Here is a 20,095-nt window from a genome sequence, read left to right on the forward strand (position 1 = left end):
ATATTGCACAATTACTTTTAAAGTGTAAGCATTTTCCTAATCTGGTTTTTGCCAGATCACTGTCTAGGGAACCTAATTACACATTACAAGCTGTAACTGTAGAACTGATCCCATTTTATACTTACATGCTAATCGTTCTTTTAATTGGGGTGTTGGAGCCAAATCAATGGTGCTTTTGTTGTGACAGTTCAATAGTGTTGGGTCAGCACCATAACTTAACAAAAGAGAACATACTTCCACCCTGTTCTTAGAAGCTGCTTCATGCAGAGGGGTGAACTGCCACAGATCCATTGCATTCACACATGCTCCATGCTTGAAAGGGAAAGGGGTAAAAAGAGATGCAATCAAAACCAGAACGTTAGAAAAAGACTATGTTATTAGTTTTAATACAGTAGACTGTTAAAATAAAAATCAATGCTTATATGCAAACTGTTTCCAAGACATTCATTTTCAATCTAACACAACATTTCAGCACATTGTGGTTTTTAATCCTCTGGTGTCCCACAGGTACATTCAAAGAAGCCAAAGGCTGGCTGGCCAGTCTTTTCAGGCTTTTTTCAGAAAGGAAAGGAGCTCTGCTACAGGTCAAATCAGAGAAAGAGAAATATTCACATTCTCCAAATCACCTGTGAACAAGCTCTGGTTCTCTGCAGCTCTAGAAAATGTCTAGAGTGAACAGCTGTACTAAGATAAATACATGTTCTGTGCATAACCCCCAAGATATGAGTGCCACAGTATCTAAAAGGAGATGGCCACTCAGCTTCAACTCAAAACATTTAAGTACAAGATTCTACAAGTAACACTCCTGGATGAGTAATGTATGCGTAACACTTTGATTGCACTTCAAGTTCAGTCTGTAAGCAAGTACATGCTCTTTCCCATTGCTTCTCTTAAAGCTGCATTGCTTTGCAAAAAGTAATTCAGAGTTCTCTGGAGCCAAAACCCAATATGGAATACAACTCTAGCTTAACAGTTAAGACACACAGTAGTGTGTAGGCAAAAGTTCATTTGTGGGGTTGTGTCCAGTACCACCATTGTAAAAATTTACTTTACAACTGGCCCCTGAAGTAAAAAAACCCATGACTACTTATACTTACTACAATAAAAGCTTATTTCAATAGGTTTTTTTTTTTACTTAATTTTTTGCTAAACAAATAGAAAGATACATGGAATTCGTGGGGGGCTGAAACATACAGAATAGAACAAGAGCTAACCCCTGAGCAGCCAAATGTCTGGAGTTAGATAACAGAACACCCTCAGTTGTTATAATCTTGATTTGCTGTGGCAGCTGAGAACAGGCACTGCTCAAAACTCCTTTGGTGGAAAACATATTATTTTGCAGGCCACATCTTCAAGCCACTAGTTTAATGTGCATCATACTTATCTTCAAGATTAACATAAACCAGATAAACCACTCTGCTTTCCAAGAGTTCACTTATGTTAGGAAAATCGACAGGTTTCTCTTTCTTTTGGGTAAAGGCTAGAATTCAGGACCAGAACTGATGTTGTAAAGTTCATTTCCTCAAAAGACTGATTGCTCATTAATTTAAAAATATTTACTATCTTTACCAGTATTCTTTTTAAACACCTCTTATTGCTTTGTCTTCTAAAATATTCTTCTGCCAAACTCAAAATATCACTCAGCTTGTAGGGGTTTTTTCAGGGCCTTTTTTTTCGGGTGAGTGTAGAAAGACTGACATACACTGTACTTACTTGGTGGTATGAAAACATTGGACTTTGGAGCAGAGAGAGTTAAAAAACAAAGCACATTTATAAAGAAAAAGCTTCCTTGCAAGCAGAAGATTCTGTAGCTCCAGCTTAATAATCACTAACGTGTAGAGCAAAAGCAATTTATCACTGAGTTTTGTAAATCTAAGTACAAAATAAAAAAATATGCAACTTGTATTAGCCTATTATAAACTGTTCTTATTTAATAATATGCAATTTCATCTCTTCAAAGACCAACCTTTACTAGAAGCTCTGTTACTTCGTAATGACCATAGGAACAGGCATTGTGAAGTGGCACCAGATCTCTACACAGAAGAAAAAGGAGGATTATTACTTCAGCATATATTAATTTTATATATATTAATTTGAAATGCGTCTAACACATTGCAATTAGTACCTTGAACATTTTACAAAAACAACATGACAAATGTTCAAATGAAACTATGGAGAAATAAGAAGCTGAAGAAGAAACCAGAAAATCCCATCAGCATTTATCAGAACGGCAAACATCTAAAATAATCAGAAGATGAGAAGTGAATTGCATTGTCTCGCTGCAGATGGAATGGTTCCACTCAGACTTGGAACCCTAAGCAGGAAGGACTATCTGCAGATGTTCACGAGTGACCCTAATGATACCCTTTTTCACAAGAACAATGCTGTAGTATCTTCCCCTGTGAAAACTAATCAAGTTGCATTTTTGTCATAACACAAAGGTTAAAGGTGACAGTCTCAAGTTGGAAATTCTTAATGGTTAAAACAGTATTACTGCTCTTTACTTCATCTCAATTTTTAACAAATTCTGTTTATTCTGAACAAAGGGAAAAAGGAACCTACCCTTTATCCTTAGCATGTACATCAGCTCCATGCTGCAGTAAGAGCTGTACTATTTTTACACGGTTATACCCAGCTGCTAAATGCAATGGAGTAGACTGAAATGATAGAATGTAGAATAAATCAGTAACACAAAATCAAGATTGATTTTATATTTATTTTTTCACAACTTGTTAACAGTACTAAATTCTGAAGTCCTTCAAGACTTACAAGATTAAAAAACCCCCAGAATACTTGAATCAGACATTTGATGACTATGTTCATTGTTCACGAACTACTCTTGAAGTCAATATAAACACAAATCCAAATTTACTCCATCACTAATACAAAGGCCATTTTTGGTTTTTAGCCTACCATAGCTATAAATACTTTCCAGGCACAAACTATGTCCTTGTGAAAGGGGAAGTAAGAAGGCCATCAGCAACAATGACTGTTACACTATGAAGAAGTCTCTCTGCCAATCAGTGAAGTAAGTTTAGAAATTATCAAGAGGGATTGTTATCCACATTTGTGAGTGGAGTAAGTGAGTGGGATGTGAGGAAAATTTCATCTCTTCTGAACTCTCACTCCTCCACAGAGTAGATAGATAACTGCTCTATGATCTTTTCTAGCAAACGCATTCAAGCATCAGCAGCACTAAGGGCAGAGCTACGAATTAGTGAGGAGAATTCTTATCCTCTGCATTTACAAACCCATCCACTGAACCAGATTTCTACAGTTACTAGAGGATGAGCCTCATAACCAGATGAGAAAATAGAGATGCATCAGTGTTTTGGAGATCCCAGTATCTTACCACAAAGCCTCAAAAAGGGAAGTAACTAGATCAAAACTTGGGTGAATTAGTACAAATGCTTAACAAGAAAAAGGATGCCAAAAAGTGATACTCAGTAACCTGAACCTTCTGTAGGCTAGGGGGCTGAACCCAGAAGACTCAAAATTTTTCAAAATGGAGATTTGGAACATTTTTTATGTATTTCTTTACCGTTACTTACAGCAGTGAACAGCTTACTCCTGAAACAGGAGCAGTAACGTGCCTAAGGGTGCATGTCAAATAATGCGCCTGTTTCTCCCTGATAGGGGAAAAATCTGTGAAAAGGCCTCACTTCTTTAGCACTGCAGATATGATAGTCAAGCAGAAGTTTCAATTGAAAAGGGTTTGTTTATTGCTCCTATATAGAATTACTCGCATAGTCCTTTTAAGATTAAAAGACAAACAAAATCAGCTGGCTGCTAGAGAGGTGGACTCTTATTTTCCTGCATACAGTGAAGAAAACAGACTTTATGTTTAACATTTTTAAAATCTGGTCAAACAATAACTGTGGATCATGTAAGAGATAACTTAATTTTAAATCAGGTTTTAAACAAAAATACCTTTCTGCCATCACTCGCATGACAGTTAACATTTAATGGTGTCAGAAGAGACATCATCTTTTCCTCATTTCCACTCCTGAAAAACAAGATATGAAAGAGCAGAAATATTCTTATCCCAATCTTTAGTACCTTATTCTGGTTTTGTATTTTTCACTGCTATAATGTTGAACAGACCTGAAGCAACACATTCCCCCCTGTATTGTCCGCATCAAAGGGAAAACAAAAATGCATTTATGCAACTACTTTCATAGCTTCATTCACAGAAAACAGCCAAAGCGTAGCATCTAGATGGAATGCAAGCTCCAAAGACTATATACCTATCTATTAATGACATACAATTCTGCAAACATACTAATGCCAGTTATTTTCCAAACATACATACCTGGCACTTTCTAAGAGTTCATCCTTCTTGTATTCACCTAGAAGGCAAAAGGGCTTTCTTTAGCTGTCAAATAAATGTCTGTATGTGAAGTTCACCACTTATCATCCTCTTCTCAAGTTTTAGAGAATGTAAGTGCTAGAAGTACTTATACTCTTTTCAGCTGTTAAAGGGAGCTTTTAAAAAAGAGGAAGAGTGAGTTTTTACACAGGCAGGTATTGATAGGACAAGGGGAAATATGTTTAAACTAAAAGAGGAGATTTAGATTAAATGTTAGGAGGAAATTCTTTACTCAGAGGGTAGTGAGGCACTGGAACAGGCTGCCCAGAGAAGTTGTGGATGCCCTGGCCCTGGATGTGTTTAAGGCTATGTGTAGATGGGGTCTGGGCAACCTGGTCAAGTGAATGCTCCTGCCCATGACAGGGGGTTGTAACTACATGATCTTTAAGGTCCCTTCCAACCTAAGCCATTCTACAATTCTAAAAATTTGATAGGTCATTACTGAACTAGCACAATAAACTATCCAGAACACATGCCATGACTGAGATGATGAAAGCCATAAGGGAATTTCTATTTAGAATTATAAACCAGAGACAAGTTAAATTAGTATCAAAAAGACAAATGCTAAACTACTGTATTACATCAGTTCAACTTGTTACTAGTCACAAAGTAATTTCAAGATTATCAGTTACCAGTCAGCACTGCTTTTGCAGATGTGTCTGCTAGATCCAAAGCTGTTCTTCCATCTGTGTTCCGGATGGTTGGTTCAGCACCATGCTGCAACAGTACTAAAAATGCCAAAGTTTTCCATGAGAAAGCAATTCTACAAGACAAGCCTTATGAGACATATCATTACTGTAATCTGCAACCAACAAAAAAACCCTCTGTTTACTCATCCTAACTTCCTTTCTCAAGTTTTTAATGTCAGAGTTCTGCAATGTCAGTATGTGACCAGTGTATCTGGTGAAACACGTCTAGACATATTTCAGAGAAAAAAGCAGAGCAGAAAGGGAACAATCACCAACTGACAAGAGGCAACCTCAGTTGAAATCTTGTGACTGCCCACCACAAAAACTCTGCAGCTATTTTCCATCAGCTCCAGGGCATGCTGCCCCAAATCCTCAAGTGACTAAGTCCTAACCTGTAGAAAGCAGTGGCAGGCTGTGCATGTTGAACTCGTATTCAGGCCAAACAGGCAATGTTATATGTACAGCTCTCTAGATGTGTTCCTTGAAGAAAACAACAGCAAACCGTACCATCAAGAAATGTTTCTTGACCATGTATCTAATTTTCTAACTCTTTCTTCAACAGTTCCTCATAAGAAATGTGTAAGTAAGGCAGGTAGTCAATATAATTGAAGTTTTCCCATCGTTAACTAATTTAACACAGCTGCTACAGATAAGAGAGAATGAATCCATCATTAAGATCACGTCTGTTCCGTGCACTGCACTGTGATCAGCAGCAGAAGGCAGCATAAGAGTCTAGGCTGAAACAGAAGAGAATTTAGCTCCATCATGTCACTCTAAAGCACTTTTCCCATGATGCCAATGTGAACCTTTAGAGGTAGGCAACTATAAAAAAATAGATCCAAAAACTTGTAAGAGTGACATATGAATTGAAGTTTATGAAAGATGTTTACTTTTAACCCTTGTATCAGCCATAGCTCCATAGAGTGAAAATGGTTTTTAAAAGGCTCTTGATTTTTCACAGTGAAAACGAATGAGTCAGTCACAGGAAGAGTGGGAGAAAATTACCAATGCAGACATCTGTCTTCCCCTTAATGGCAGCTTCATGAAGGGGAGTGTAATTCCAATTATCTCGAGCATTAGGATCTGCACCGTGCCGCAAGAGCAGATTGACAACTTCAGCATGGCCAAAAGAGCAAGCGTTGTGAAGAGGAATAAGGCCTCCATCATCTCGTGCGTGGACATTGGCACCACTTTGAAGTAAATATTCAACTACGTCCTTCCGACCAAAACCTGGAAGATGAAAAGGGAGAAAAGACATCAGGGTGGGGTAAGAGAAATCCCTGCCCCACATATGCAGATTAAATCAATGAACTTAAATAACAGTAACCACTCCTAAGGACAATCACAACTGGCATGCTTTACTAAAGAAGCATTTACACACTAAGGATGTTTTTGAAACTCTTAAAAATTAGATTAAACTCAGTAGAAAAATACTATATTCAAGATTACTGAAACAATTAACATCTTGATAGGGCTCCCTCAAGTTTCAGTTGTATCTTGCGTACTTATGTAATGGCAACTGAACTAGGTCATCAAACTATATCTATATTTGCTCTACTATCTCCACATGAGGCCAGAACACTTTAGGATTTCTGCTTGTAGCCATTATACCCATCTGCTTATGTGCCAAAGGCCACCTCAAAGGTTCCAGGAATGTCTCTCTGGGTCTCAGCAATTCTTAGGACAGGTAAGAGCCATATTTTAGTACATATCAGTCTTCTGCCAAGTACGTTCTGGGAAATAACTCATGTGTGCAGGACTTGCCCTTCCTTGCTTTAAATATCTGAGTTACAAACTCTTTCCCTGAACAGATCAAGATCTGGATGAAGTTTGAGCTTGCCCCTCAGAGGGAATAACCATACAGTTGCCAACACCACTGATATCTACATTGCATCAAATTTAAACTCTACTACAGATCACCCACAAATGCCCATGGTAGGTTTAAGTCCTTGCCGTAAGTCCATAACCTAGAAATTATGTATATTCTTGATAACCACACAGCATTTCAGTGACAAAGTCACCAAAGCATACAAGTGTCAGCATTTCGGTTATAACAGAATTTTCAGTTTTAGCTTAGCTGTGACTGAACCTTTTCATAGCATGTTCTTCATTAAACCTGACTTCAGTAAATCCCTCTTCTAGAGCAAGAAGCACTTTCACTTTCTCCATCTGAAGCTCCAAAAACCCCCACTGCCATTATTAAGCAATTTCTGGATCCCACTTGCTAAGAGAAAATCTTGTAGACAAGCTTTATATGTCAGAGAGAGAGGCCAGGACAAGTATTCAGGAAAACCTTAGTTAAATTCTAACTTTACTCTTCTTCCCTCAAAAGTCTGGTAAGGAACCACCTTCACCCCAGATTCGTCATTATTGTTAACAATCATTTTATATCAAACTTTTGAATCACAGAATGAACTTCAAGGTGTTTTCCCGTAACAGTCACAAGACAATACTGGTGATGTATTTCTTCAAAATCCAATACTAACAATACAAATTTTAGCTTACTAGCACCTTGGCTACGATAGAACCACAGACCCTACAGCAAACTCACTTTTGAGTCTCAACATGACACCCATCTTGCCTGTCCTAACAGAGAACAGGAGCTCAGCACACCTTGGGATGAGAACTGGATCAGACACATGGTCCATGCAAAACCAACTTACCTGCACAGGCACAGTAAGTCATATTCACTGACCATGCATGCATATTTCTGCTGCCAAAAAAAATTATCAGTAGCTATATTCATGCAGCCTTATTGTCTATATTACATTACACACATCATGTTTCTCATTCTTAAATACATTCAGCTATTCTAACAAAATATTATAAGTACTGTTATTTTCTTAAATGTTTCCTGCCATTTGTCTTGCTTCTTCAAGCTTTCAAAAAATTCTGTTTCAGGTTTGAATGTATACTCAAAACTTAATTATTTTGAGAGTCTATTCAGAAGAGACTTTCACAAGTACCAGTCTTGCAAACACATAATCAAAACTGTGATTTGATGACAGTCTGCTTGGTATTTTCTTCTTTGAGTACCAAAAAATGTTTTCCAGGACTCCTGCAATTATGCTAGAAAAGTCTCTGATCAAATTCTTCATCCAGAAGTTACTTATCTGGTAGCTAAACCACTCATTCTTGTACAGAAGGCATTCCTATCCCTCACAGTATTGATGCATAGCCATATTTTTGCAGGTAAAATTCCTTAACAGGAATCAACATCATAACTGAAAATCAGCTGTAGTAAACCTTGTTATAGGCATAGAGAATTCCCTCAGATCCCTCTATTTAGTACAGAGCTTCAATCAGATACAATTCATGACCAATCCACAGCCTGTCTCTGAGCAAAGCCTGCATCCATTCCAAAAGTCCCTGAAGTACAGCAACACGCCCTCAACTACCTGTAGCTAATTTAATATTAATAAAATTAACTCATTTGTATCACACCAATTTTTGTAACTTCTCTCCAGCACTGAGTGCACAGCAGGGACTCCTTACTTCCTTGGGGAAGCATCTGTACAACAGGGCACCATATATGGAAGGAGAATTATTTTCCCATTACTTTCTACAGGATGCATGAGTACAGAGGAAGTGACCAAATGGCACAATGGTCTCTGCCTCTGCTGTTTTCCCTGAGAGTGGAAAGCGGGGACAGCCTTTGCCGACACAGGGAAGGCAGCCACTACCTACTCCAACAGTTCCTCTTTACCATTAGTTGGCTGCAGTAAAAACTATTTCAACACTTTAAAAAACTCCAACGTTGTCATTTTTAAGGGGTGGGGGTTTTCTCTGGCTCTTGAGTTTTTATCAAAAGACCACCTAAATAGGATCACAGCTTAAAGCTGTGCAAGGTAATGATCTTATCATCATGAACACTTTGTTTTTTATTGCAAAGAAGGGCTGGCTACTCAGAACCTTGAGCTGATACTCTTCTACCATCTGTGGACAGCTGAGCAGCTCACTGCACTTGTTCCCTGAAAAGTTACAATCTGTAGCTGACATTTCCCAATTATTAATTATAGTAGAAATGTGCAACTGTGTATAATTTTAAAAAAGTATTTATTTACAGTCACTGTGTGTCACAATTGCTATTCAGCTACTTTTGATGGGATAAAAAGCTAACAGAAAAGATTGAGCTCAAATTCTTCTCCCCCACCCTGGGTGTTCATATTTTTGATGAATTTGGAATTGCAGGAAGGGCATTTTGGTACCTGCCAAGTCCTTAAAACCTTGTGATACTTTGAAGTTTGACACACGCTGTGATGGAAAAGACTGATATTTGAGGAAGTATATGCAGCTTATGATGGGAGAGGATGGAGTCTCTTTTATTGTGAAGGGCGGTGGGCTCTTGACTGAAGCTTCAGGATACCTTAACTATCACACACACAGTTGTTGTGTACTAGCAAATCCAAAGAGCAACCTCCAGCAAAACTCCAATATGTATTACTTCTGATAATGACACATTCCTAGGGGAGAGCTTGAAGTTTAATTTTAGTATCTTTTACTTCAAAATCTACCTTTACAAACTGATACATGGAAAAAGAGGAATTTGGTTTATGTTTTCTAAAAAATTGTTAGGTCAGATCTGGGAAAAGACTCAAAAAAATAGAACCCAAGTTCAGACCCAGAATGCCACTAAAAAAGGAAAAAAAAGACAATACAAAACATGATGTATTTCAGCTCCAAGTCCTCCATAAAAGAAGTCTCAAAAGTGAACGAAACTAGTCAGAGAAGTTTTGTAATGTATTTTCTAAGAACACCCAGACAACTAGGATAAACAATGCAGGAATACAACAGATTTTTTGTTTTACTTCCTGGAATGGGACTCCTTTAGAGTCAGAAGACAAAAGAAGTTAGTATTAGTCCAACTGTGAATAATAGGGGAAAGGCAAAATCAAACAAAACCAGTAAGCCCCAAGTCCAAGGACTCCTTATGTCCACCTTTCACACAGAGTCTATTGCAGGTGGTCTGACAACAGCAGAGTTCGACCTGAGGTGGTAAAGAGAAATCACACACAAGTGTTTTCTATCACATGTTAACCAGAAACCCAGCAACTCCTACAGGCCGGTGAGAGGAGCAATTAATTACTCTGTATCCCAAGAAGACTCGGGCATGGCAACAGTGTCTCCCAGTTACACACCAACCTGCTTAACATTAGAAATCTCACAGCTACATGATCTTAATTATGGCTATACATTTTTAAAAGAAAAATCTTCCTACAGATCAGGAGTTCTTTAAAGTCAAGACAGATCACTCTAGAGAGATAAACTAGATCATTGTATTGAATGAGAAACATCTTAGGCAAAAAAAAACCCAAACTAACAAAAAGAAAATAAATAAAAACAGCCCCTCACTTCTCCAAAATGCTCTAAAACATATACAGTTGTTTAGAAGTTCAGAGTTTTTTAGTGGACAGGCAGGATTACTGCATATAAAAAAAACAGGTACAGAAATTTTTTCCTCTGACAGGATACTTTAAGTTGTCTCCTGGGCTCTCTTGTCGGTCAAGCTTCTTGAATTTATGAAATACTGCTGTCCTGAGGAAGCTTTAAGAACTTAGACCTCTTAAGTCTGAGTCAAGATCTCTTAACATGAGGAAAGGACACCTTAAGCAGAAACCTTTTCCAAGACTAATAAAAAAAAAAAAACATCTTTGTTACTGTCCATATTGTTTAGCTGAAAAGAAGCTTCTGCCTTCTGCAGCCTGTCAGCCTTGGGGTCCTGCATCTAAAGCTGTAACCAAACCAAAACAACCAACATGAAAACAACAGTCACAGTCAGGTCTTTGTCTGAAAAGGTGGATACAGTCTTCTGGCCTGTTGCCAGTGAAAGCAGTTGTCCTGTGACGTCAGTTGTTTGCTTACTTACGTCCTGAATTAACAAAGTCCATTTGTTAAAAGTAAGAATGCAAAAAGCTTAGAAACGGCGTTATCTGACAAGCACCTTCATGAATTCAATTCTAAAATTGCACAGGCCTGCTGAAATGCATGAGAACTGTACCTGGGACACGTGCTCCTGTCAGAGCTCACGTGTCACAACACGAACAGTATAAACCCCACTCCAGATGTGTCCTCAAAGCCAGCTGAGATTTGTTTTTTAAAAAAGGACAAAAAAAAAAAAAAAAAAAAAAAAAGGGAATAGGAGAGCAGACGCAGCTGTACCGCTCGGCGACCCCCACCGCGTGAGTGACACCGACTCGGCCCCGGGGCCGGGCAGGGCCGCGGGGCGGGGGCGATGCTCAGGGGCCGGCGGAGCGCTCGGACCCCCGCGCTGCGCCCGGCCCGAGCGGCGAGGCCCGAGCGGCCCGGCCCTCCCCGCGGCCCGGCCCGGCGCGCCGGGGAGGCGGCGCTGCCCCCCGGCTCCCCCAGCCCCGGTACCTGCGGCGAAGTGCAGCGGGCTGGACTTCCTGCCCGCCGTGTCCCGGCTGTTCACGTTCTCGGGCCGCACCAGCCGCTTGACCCGCTCCACGTCCCCGTTCCTGCAGGCCTCGAACAGCTCCCGGGCCGGCTCGGCAGCCGCCGCGCCGCAGCCCGGCGCTTCAGCCAGAGCGGCCGCGCCGCCCGCGCACCTTCGCCCCGCCATGCCCGGGCCGGGCCCCCGCGCAGCCCCCGCCGCTCCTCACGGCCCGCGGGGCTCCGCACGCGCTGCCGGGCGGGCGCTGCGCCCGGCGGAGGGATCCGGGCACCGCCGGCCTCGTGCGCAGGCGCGCGCGGCGGGAGCCTCCCAGCGCCGGGCCTCGGTGCTGCGCCGCCATCCCGGAGCCATCCCGGAGCCGTCCCGGCCCGGGGCCGGCACTGCTAGCTCCCAGCAGCCCCTCAGCATGGACGCCTGCGGAGTTGCGGGGGAAGCGACATAGCTCACATCACGCAGCCTGTCTTTATCTGCCGTCTGCTCCGTTGTAAGGGATGATGAGGAGCACAAAAAATACAGCACTAGCGATTCCTCCCAGAAGAACAAATGTGCCTTTGCTGCTTTCAGTAATTAAATGTAGATTAGGAGGTGAAGACTGTTCAGGGATTTTTTTTCCCCCTGCAAAACGTGTAAGACTGCATTTTGGTGTTAAATGGATTCATGATCCTTAAACAGTTACTTACACAGCAAAATAACGTGACTCCAAGGAAGCTGAGTGCTTGCATAATAACTATGGAGTGGAAATTATACAACATAAATGACATAGTCTTTATTAATCTCGAAAAATAGAGATCAAAAAATGCTGTTAGTTGACTTTGCCAATTCAGGGTTTTGGAAGAGAACGGAAAGTGTCCCCCTCCCTCTAGTAAGCCTAATTGGCTTTGATGGGGAAGCCTGAGCCCAGACAGGACCGACTAGAAGAGGATTCAGCTGATAATTCTGAAATGTGTTGTTTTCCACTCACACCATATTGAAACACTTACTTTGGAAAAGGTAATTGAATAGGGTCAGTAGCTTCCTGTTGCAGAGGCAGAAATGAGTACCTCCAAATTCAATTGAATTTGCAGACTACTGTTACATTAGGAAATTAAATGACTTAAGTACAAGGAAAGAGATCTAGCATATTTGTACAGACTAGTCACTTCCATTCTGTCAAACATCCCTGTCCCTGAAACACGGCAGTTACATCCAAATTTTCTCTCCGTGGTCCATGCTAATGCCTAAACTGTGCCCAGGATTTTTTGGTGGGAGATATAAGCTGTGCCAAGCCGTCACCATGCAGTAGTGACAGATCAATGTCTGATGCTCGTGTCTGCGTCCTGTTCAGTTTAGTAATTTACACATGGCCACAGCAGCAGTGTGACAGAAGAATGCAGCCAGCACCGGGGCAGAAACCACATGCTTTGACAAACATGTGATGCCTCGGTCATGTGTGTTTTCTGTAATCCCACTGTTTTCTCTGTGTCTCCATTTAAATTTCAAGCTGTGCTCAGCAGGCAGGGAATAGCCAGGCTATGGCCAGGTCCCACCCATACATAATTCATCCACTGCTTTGCATGGAGCTGTAATGTTCCCACATAAGCTGTCACCAAATGTGGCTCATGGGCCTGCAGCTCTCTCAGACCTTCCCGACTTCTCCAAAGTATGCATGATGAGAACTTCCCTCCCTACCTGCGGGCTCCACAGACTGAAAAAAAGACTTGCAATGCTGCCATTTGTATCTCTTATTATCACCACTAGCATAGCTGGAAAAACTATACAAGCTTTTGAGTTCATAAACCTTTCTCCAGGCCTACAGCAGAAGTAGCAAATGCATGAACTTGACTGCTCTCATTTCAAAACTGAAGAAGGGACTGTGTATCTAGAAGTCTGTGGAAATGTAAATACAAACACATCCTGCTCCTCAGGGCTTCTAAGTAGTTTTAAATCCAGAACAATATTTCACTGCTCATGCTGGAGCACAATTATAAAGAGCATTAGAGAAATAAACTCTAAATTCTCTCCACATCACTATACCCAAAAGATACTATTATTCTAAATTAGCTATAGCCTGATTTCCTTTTCCAGCATGTCTTCGTGATAGATTGAGTGTGAAACTATGGCAGGTCTTTATGAATGGAACAATTAAAAAAATATACTGTAAGAGCAGGATTCAATTAACCTTGAATTAAAGGAGTCTCAGCATGTTTTAGGACTGGTGTATTAATAGCTTTCACAGTGAATTTTGAGATTCACCACACATAAACCCCTCCCACTTTTTATCTTGTTTATATATTTATTTTATGAGAAAATAATCTGTTAAATCCCATATTTTTCTTCTGTCTTCTGTACAATAGCATGGTTAGAAAACCATAGCTGAAATATATGCCAAATCCCACCCAATTATAGGGACTTTTCTAGAGGCAGCAGGGGGTTTGTAACCCACCTGTTATTAACCCAGCCTGAGAGGCTCATCCATTAACAGCTCAGAAACGTTTCACTGTTATTCCTTTTAGAGTAATTTATGGTCTACCAGTGGCCTCTACCTTTGCAGTGCATTTATGCTGATGGCATAACCTGACAAAACAGAAACATGAAGTATTTTTGGAAGTGTGCTCAGTTTGTTTAGAAACATGCTTGATTGGTCACTAGAGGGCAGGAAATGAAAGGAAATAAGAAGGAAAGAAAAAAAAGAAAAAAATGAGGGGAAAAAAGTAAAAAGAAGAAAAATAAAAATAAATAGAAAAAGAAAGTAAAAGAGGAACTGTTGGGTATGGAAACACTAAGGCAGCCTTAAAAATAAATCCTTTTCCTTGGGACATTAAGGTTTACTTATGGGGAGAGACGTTCATGCCACTCTACAAGGCAGTCCAACAGATTTAGGATTTTTGGCTGTCAGCCCTTCGTGTTATGAGGATTTTCCAGTTCTTTCTAATTGGTCCCTGCAGTGCTTTGCCTTGCTCTTGGAAGCAAAGTAAAATGCTAGAATAAATAGAACATATCAAGAGTTCAGAAATTTAGCTTGTTCCAAAAGGAGAATGATTTTAAATTTATTCCACTTGAAGTGTTTCCAGATGAGACTTGGAAAAAAAGCCCGAACCAGGGATAATTAATGTGTACATCAGGAAACAATAAAACATTCCTATTTAAAAAAGAGTATGTTTTGGAGAGAAACAGAAGCTATCTGTTGTTTATTACTAAATTTTTATAACTATAAATAGAAACTTTCTCAGTGCAAGTTACTTTTTCTAATTGAAAAGAGAGGCCGATCAATTTAAGAAATACAAGCTCACTGCAAAATCAAAGCAGTACAGGCTGTACATCAGCGAATATTTGTAATACTGGGTCTTTAAAAAACTTTCTCCCTTCCTCTTCTTATTTCATCCATCAAGTACTTTAGCTATGTGTCTTAAACGAGCAGGAACTAGTTCTTTTTCTCTGCCTGTCACTCATCTGTAGTTAGTGGTGTTTTATATGTGCCACCTTTGTTTTACCAGCAGATGGAGGTAAAGTGGAATAATTATAAAATGTTATTCTGGAATAAGAAAGGGATTTTAAAAAACCAAAAAAAGGAAAGGAGACATGGAGAGGGTGAAATGTTGAGAGACTGAGCTTTTCAGAGAATAGCAAACACAAAGCCAAGCAGCCCCCCTCTAGGAGATGGGGATACAGTGTGAGTTGTAAGCAAGCTGTTATGATAGGCCATTTAGTTATCAAAATACTGTATCTGCATATGCAGCAACCAAGATAATTGTTCAGCAGCTTCATGACCAGCTGTGGCAACAGCAGTTAGAGAAGATTCTTTTTAGCGATAGGGAGAAGCTTGTGATCCAGACACCAGCAGCACAGATAAGTGTATGAGAGTTCATGGAAACTAGATTACACAGAAAAAAAAGCCTTTGGTCCAGGATGCCTGTGGTTTGTTTAAAGTTATTCCAGTTTTCTGTCAAAAACTGCTAGGCAGAAACATGTCTAGAGGGCTTAAAGGGAGCTCTTGTTTGTTTTTCTCTAGTGCCTGGAACATTCTGGGATGACAGAGAGCTTTTTTAAAAGCATGGACTCTTTGCATGCAAAGCAGAATTACATGGGGTGCCAGCATGGGAACGTGGCAGAGGCCTGGGAAGTTGCTATTTTTTATTAGGAGGAAAACACAAGCAGCAGAGGAGCAGTAGGGCCAAAGATCAGGATTGACTGGGGATGCCAGCAAAACAGATTACTCTGTGTCTCAAATAGGTATAATAATATGAAAACGCTAAAAGCAATTAAAGGCAAACTAGAGTATTTGTCCAATCATGAAATTAATTTTTTCTGAAGCCAATCAAAAGAAAAAAAAAATCGTGGGCTAATTAGGTTATAATCTGTGTAGAACTGACTGAGATAGTAATAAGGAAAGAGCAATTCTCTTGAAAAATCATCTTAAGGGAGAATATTTCAGAGGAGCAACCAACAACTAGCAAGAGACTCTCTGTGTATTTAAATTGCTGTTCAAGTGACATTTTATTATCAAATTTCACTTTTTTTTTTCTGTCCCAATTAAAAGCAAAAAAATAGAAAGGTTTTGTGGAGGTTCAGACATCTTCACAATCTATCCTGGGCATTTAACAGAAGTGTCCAGGTCTTCCACGTAATTGACAAAGCAGGCAGGTTTCTCAGTGTTGTACTCCTAATTGCCCTTTGAAGCACTGTACCTCTTTCCACTGATAGCATAAGAAGTCTCTACTTTTAATTTGGATACCTAAATTGGTTGCCTGTAGTATGTAAATACCATACAGAGCAGGCAGTGTGAAGGAAAGCAAAGAAGAAACTAAATGTAATATTTTTTTAAGAAAGCATTAGTGTGCTACTCCAAATAGTTGCACATAGATTGTCAAGTTGTTATTTCAGGACAGATCTTTGAGAGGCAATTTCTCAACAATTCAAATGATGGCTTCTTGGAACAGCTAGTTCCACAGTCCAGGCAAAAAATAGGGAAATGAACAGGCTATTCTTGACTTAAGCCTAAGAAAAACAGTTACTTCATTTAAGAAGTTCTTATGGTTTCACCATGAAGTAATAATTGTCAAATCCAGTTAATATTCAGTATTTCTGATGGAGGGCTCCTGCTGAAAAGTAGTCCATGGCAGTGATTCAGAAGAGGAATTGTGATGAGAAGAAGGAATGTCATTACAGTGGTATTAAAATCAGATCTAAAACCATTAAAATCCTAAGACTTCCTGAGAAGAATATATTTATGCAGATCTTTAACTGAGTTACAGAAAGTAGGAAACATGTTCAAATGGTTGTTGGAGTCAGACTCTAATGGTCACAAATTTTCAGTAAAAACCTATAAATATAAATTAAAAAAAAAAAAGAGGATTACGAGAAGTGAACACAGTTATGTATATGTCCTACTAAGCATAAGTTATCAGGAGCTAAACCAACATTAAAGCTAGAAATTTCTCCTTAGGGAGAATTTTTCCCACACCTTAAAATTCATTATAACCAGTAATGTCTCAAAAAGAGTAGAGTACATTTTGTGAGGGATATTCTTTTATGAAAAAAGTGCTCCATTAGGACAACTCTTATGTTCCTGCAAGCAAGGTTTAAAATCTCCATCCAAAGATATTTTTAACAGAAAAATCCCATAATACTCAAATATTTACCAGGTAAAGATATTTGCCTTCCTACCTGAATCCAGAGTAGACAGCCACACTGCGTATAAGTGGCTAATCCTCACTTGAGGGACATCTATTTCATTAATTTGTTCCATGAGTCAATTGAATACAGAATCTCTTTATCAGACCTGAGATAAAAAAAAAAGCAACAGAACTGCTGGTTATACCTTAAATTTAATGAAGAATTGGGTCTAAAAAAAGTTTAAAAACACCGAGTAGTCAGAAAGTTCTGAAACAATTGTACACTTGAACAGTCTTGAAAGCAAACTAAATTGCAAAAGTAAATTAACAGCCCTTAATCTGGCAACATTTTGAGACTCTGTGACATAGATCTCTATTTTTTTATGTATTACCTGACTAAATATGTGCAAGAAGAAGAATCTTGCACCAGTTTCACTGGTGCTTTACAAAAGGCTTATTGAATTTTACACTGGAGTTTATTCAAACATGTTAAAAGTAAAATGTCTTGGGCATCATTGCCACACACACACAGAACCCATGAGTAAAGCAATTTTTAAATAGAATAGTAAATTGGTTGGCTTTGTTTATTGTCAATATTATACATTTAAAGGATGGGAAAATATTAGCGAATTAAGTATTGTTGTTTTCCATCGTAGCTGAGTGACATAAATGCATGGGAACATACCATTCATTTATGTATATACACAGCCTTTCTCTGGATTTTGTGTTTTTTAGCAAGAGAAAGAAAATTTTAAGCACTTTATTCAGGTAGTTTATTCTGGGATTATTTCTGTGATCCACTTTTTTTTCTGGAATTATTGTAAGCAACTGAGATGTTTCTTCTATATAGTTTATAGGAAGCCTTATAGCAATAATTTATATCTTTATTAGTCCATGGAAGATAATTTTTCCCATTCATTCCAGAAAATTACTGATTTTATTCTTGTATCAAAGACGCCTTGATTGTTGAAATGTTGTCTTATGGTCACTCTCAAGATCATGGGTACACAGTGATGTAATCTGACTGCCTAAAAATAATAAATGGTGCTTGTATTTCACTTGGGACTGTGATTATTTAGCATGGCACTGTGTACTTGGCCAGTACAGCCAATGCCTAATACCTGATAAATTCCTCATTAAATGGCAACTTTTTAAAGTGTATAGGGTAATTCTGTGTCATAAGGATTTTAGGAGCTATCTGGGAAATATATTTAAAAGTTTTCCTTTTTGTACTTTAGAGGTTACTGAATACATTTCTTTATAATTAAAAAGTAGGTCCTTTTTACTTTACATAATTATATAAGTGCTATTACTGCTAAGGTGAAGTTATGCAAGATGTCATTTCAACAGCAAGGTTACTTGGGGTTAGAACTAAATATATCTCAGCTTCTGTCTCTCTGGAATTGTTCCACGAGCGTGAGTGGTCATCCTTCTCTCTTTCCTTTTCAATTCTTTGCCTCATCTGGCCAGGCCCTTTGGTCTTCAAGATGAGAAATATTTAACTGAGTCTCCTACCTCACTTCTCCAGAAAATGCCCAGTGGGAGCCTATTTTACTTCCAGATCTACCTCATGACTTGAACAATTTCAAGACTGGAAACAGAACAGATGAATGGAAGATTAGACTGGTGTGGAGAAGCAGGCATGATTAAGATCTTAAAACCCTGAAGACATTTGAAATGCTATCACTGCACACAATATGTGTGCACACAAATGAAGGTCCCATAGGCATCTAACAGTGAAATGGCTTTCTCACATTAGGTTACTAACCGGTTTTCTTCAGAAATAATTTCACTGATGGTCCTTTTTCTGCTGTCTGGACAGCTCATGGGGCAGAGCTACTGCTGTCTTCCTCAATACTGTCCTTGCATGGAAACTATTCAGTGTGGACCAGAACAGCCCTTGCAATTTGGATGACATAAGACCCAGATGTTCTTGTGGCCCTCTTAGCTTGTAAACAAAAGTCCTCTGCAACAGATAAACATGACACAACTTGGCCTAATTTGTATTTGATCCAAGATAAATGGTATTCCTTGGAAAAAAAAAATAAGGAATGCATGCTAGTTACTAGGGATCTTAAATTGTAGGCAAACATATTATCATTTGAGTCAGTTTGACACAACCAGCAAAGTCAGCCATGCCTTCAGAAGGGTGCAGAGCACTGTAGAACTGATGACAGCACATGCACAAATGGCTCAGGGGTTTTCTTCTCTGCTCAGGCACTTTATAACTTTATAGTTAATAATGCTATTAGGAATATCAGTTTCCATTTTTATAGCTACATTGAGTGATCCAAAAACAGTCTGTGCTGCAGCAAAGATCTGAGAGGCCACAGTGCAAATTTACCAGAACAATTGATACATGCCTGTCTTCATTTTATCCAAGACAGAGCAATTACAAGTGAGAAAAAATCAGGAGGTATTAGGAATCCTCCAATTTAGCCAAAAGAGCTTTTAGCAAAACAAACTTGGAATAAAATAAAATTGTACTTTTTCTAAGCAATTCTCACTGGGCATCTACTCAGGTTATACAGAGAGGGCAGCTGTGGAAGGTTGGATTTACCTTATCAAGAGTGTGAAGTAGAAACTGTCCCTTGCATCTAACAGCACAGTAACATCATCTTCTAGGGGAGAATTGGTCTGCTTTTAGCAGAGATGTCATAGAGTCCTATAGATGTAGCCCACCTTGGCTAAGAGCTGAAGTAGTCATTTTTTCCCCATGTGGCCTAGTTCTGTCTAGCAATGTATTGGAATACTTGGAGTAGCCATGTTGACTTACATAGAGAGACCTGCTTATGGGAAGTTCAGTAACATACCTAAATGCTTTGCTAATTAAGCCAGTCAGCTGCCAGTCCCTTTAGGATAGGAGAAGAATCTGGAGGCTTTGCTTCTGCGCTGGCAGAAGAGAGGGAGAGAAAGAAATAAATCTACTATAGATTCCCTTATCTAACATTCCTTGGCACTGTATTATTTATTTCTGGACAGATTTATAATGTACTTTGATGCTGAGCTCATAAAATTCTTTAAAGGAATATTT

The 20,095-nt window shown here is 39.3% G+C and overlaps 1 protein-coding gene across 1 annotated transcript in view; it reads right to left on the reverse strand.

Moving 5' to 3' along the window:
- The window catches only part of TNKS2 (tankyrase 2), a 29,274-nt gene extending 17,621 nt beyond the window's left edge, over positions 1 to 11,653 (reverse strand). Inside the window, exons 1-8 of the mRNA XM_048310721.1 lie at positions 11,434 to 11,653; positions 6,064 to 6,288; positions 5,002 to 5,097; positions 4,313 to 4,349; positions 3,931 to 4,006; positions 2,563 to 2,657; positions 1,967 to 2,033; positions 126 to 312 (exon numbers count right to left, since the gene is read on the reverse strand). Of these exons, the coding sequence (XP_048166678.1) occupies positions 126 to 312; positions 1,967 to 2,033; positions 2,563 to 2,657; positions 3,931 to 4,006; positions 4,313 to 4,349; positions 5,002 to 5,097; positions 6,064 to 6,288; positions 11,434 to 11,638 (988 nt within the window). The 5' untranslated portion in view covers positions 11,639 to 11,653. The remainder of the gene's footprint in view (positions 1 to 125; positions 313 to 1,966; positions 2,034 to 2,562; positions 2,658 to 3,930; positions 4,007 to 4,312; positions 4,350 to 5,001; positions 5,098 to 6,063; positions 6,289 to 11,433) is intronic.
- Positions 11,654 to 20,095: the final 8,442 nt, after the last annotated feature.

Source organism: Corvus hawaiiensis, chromosome 8 (genome assembly GCF_020740725.1).
Source record: "Corvus hawaiiensis isolate bCorHaw1 chromosome 8, bCorHaw1.pri.cur, whole genome shotgun sequence".
Classification (NCBI taxonomy): domain Eukaryota; kingdom Metazoa; phylum Chordata; class Aves; order Passeriformes; family Corvidae; genus Corvus; species Corvus hawaiiensis.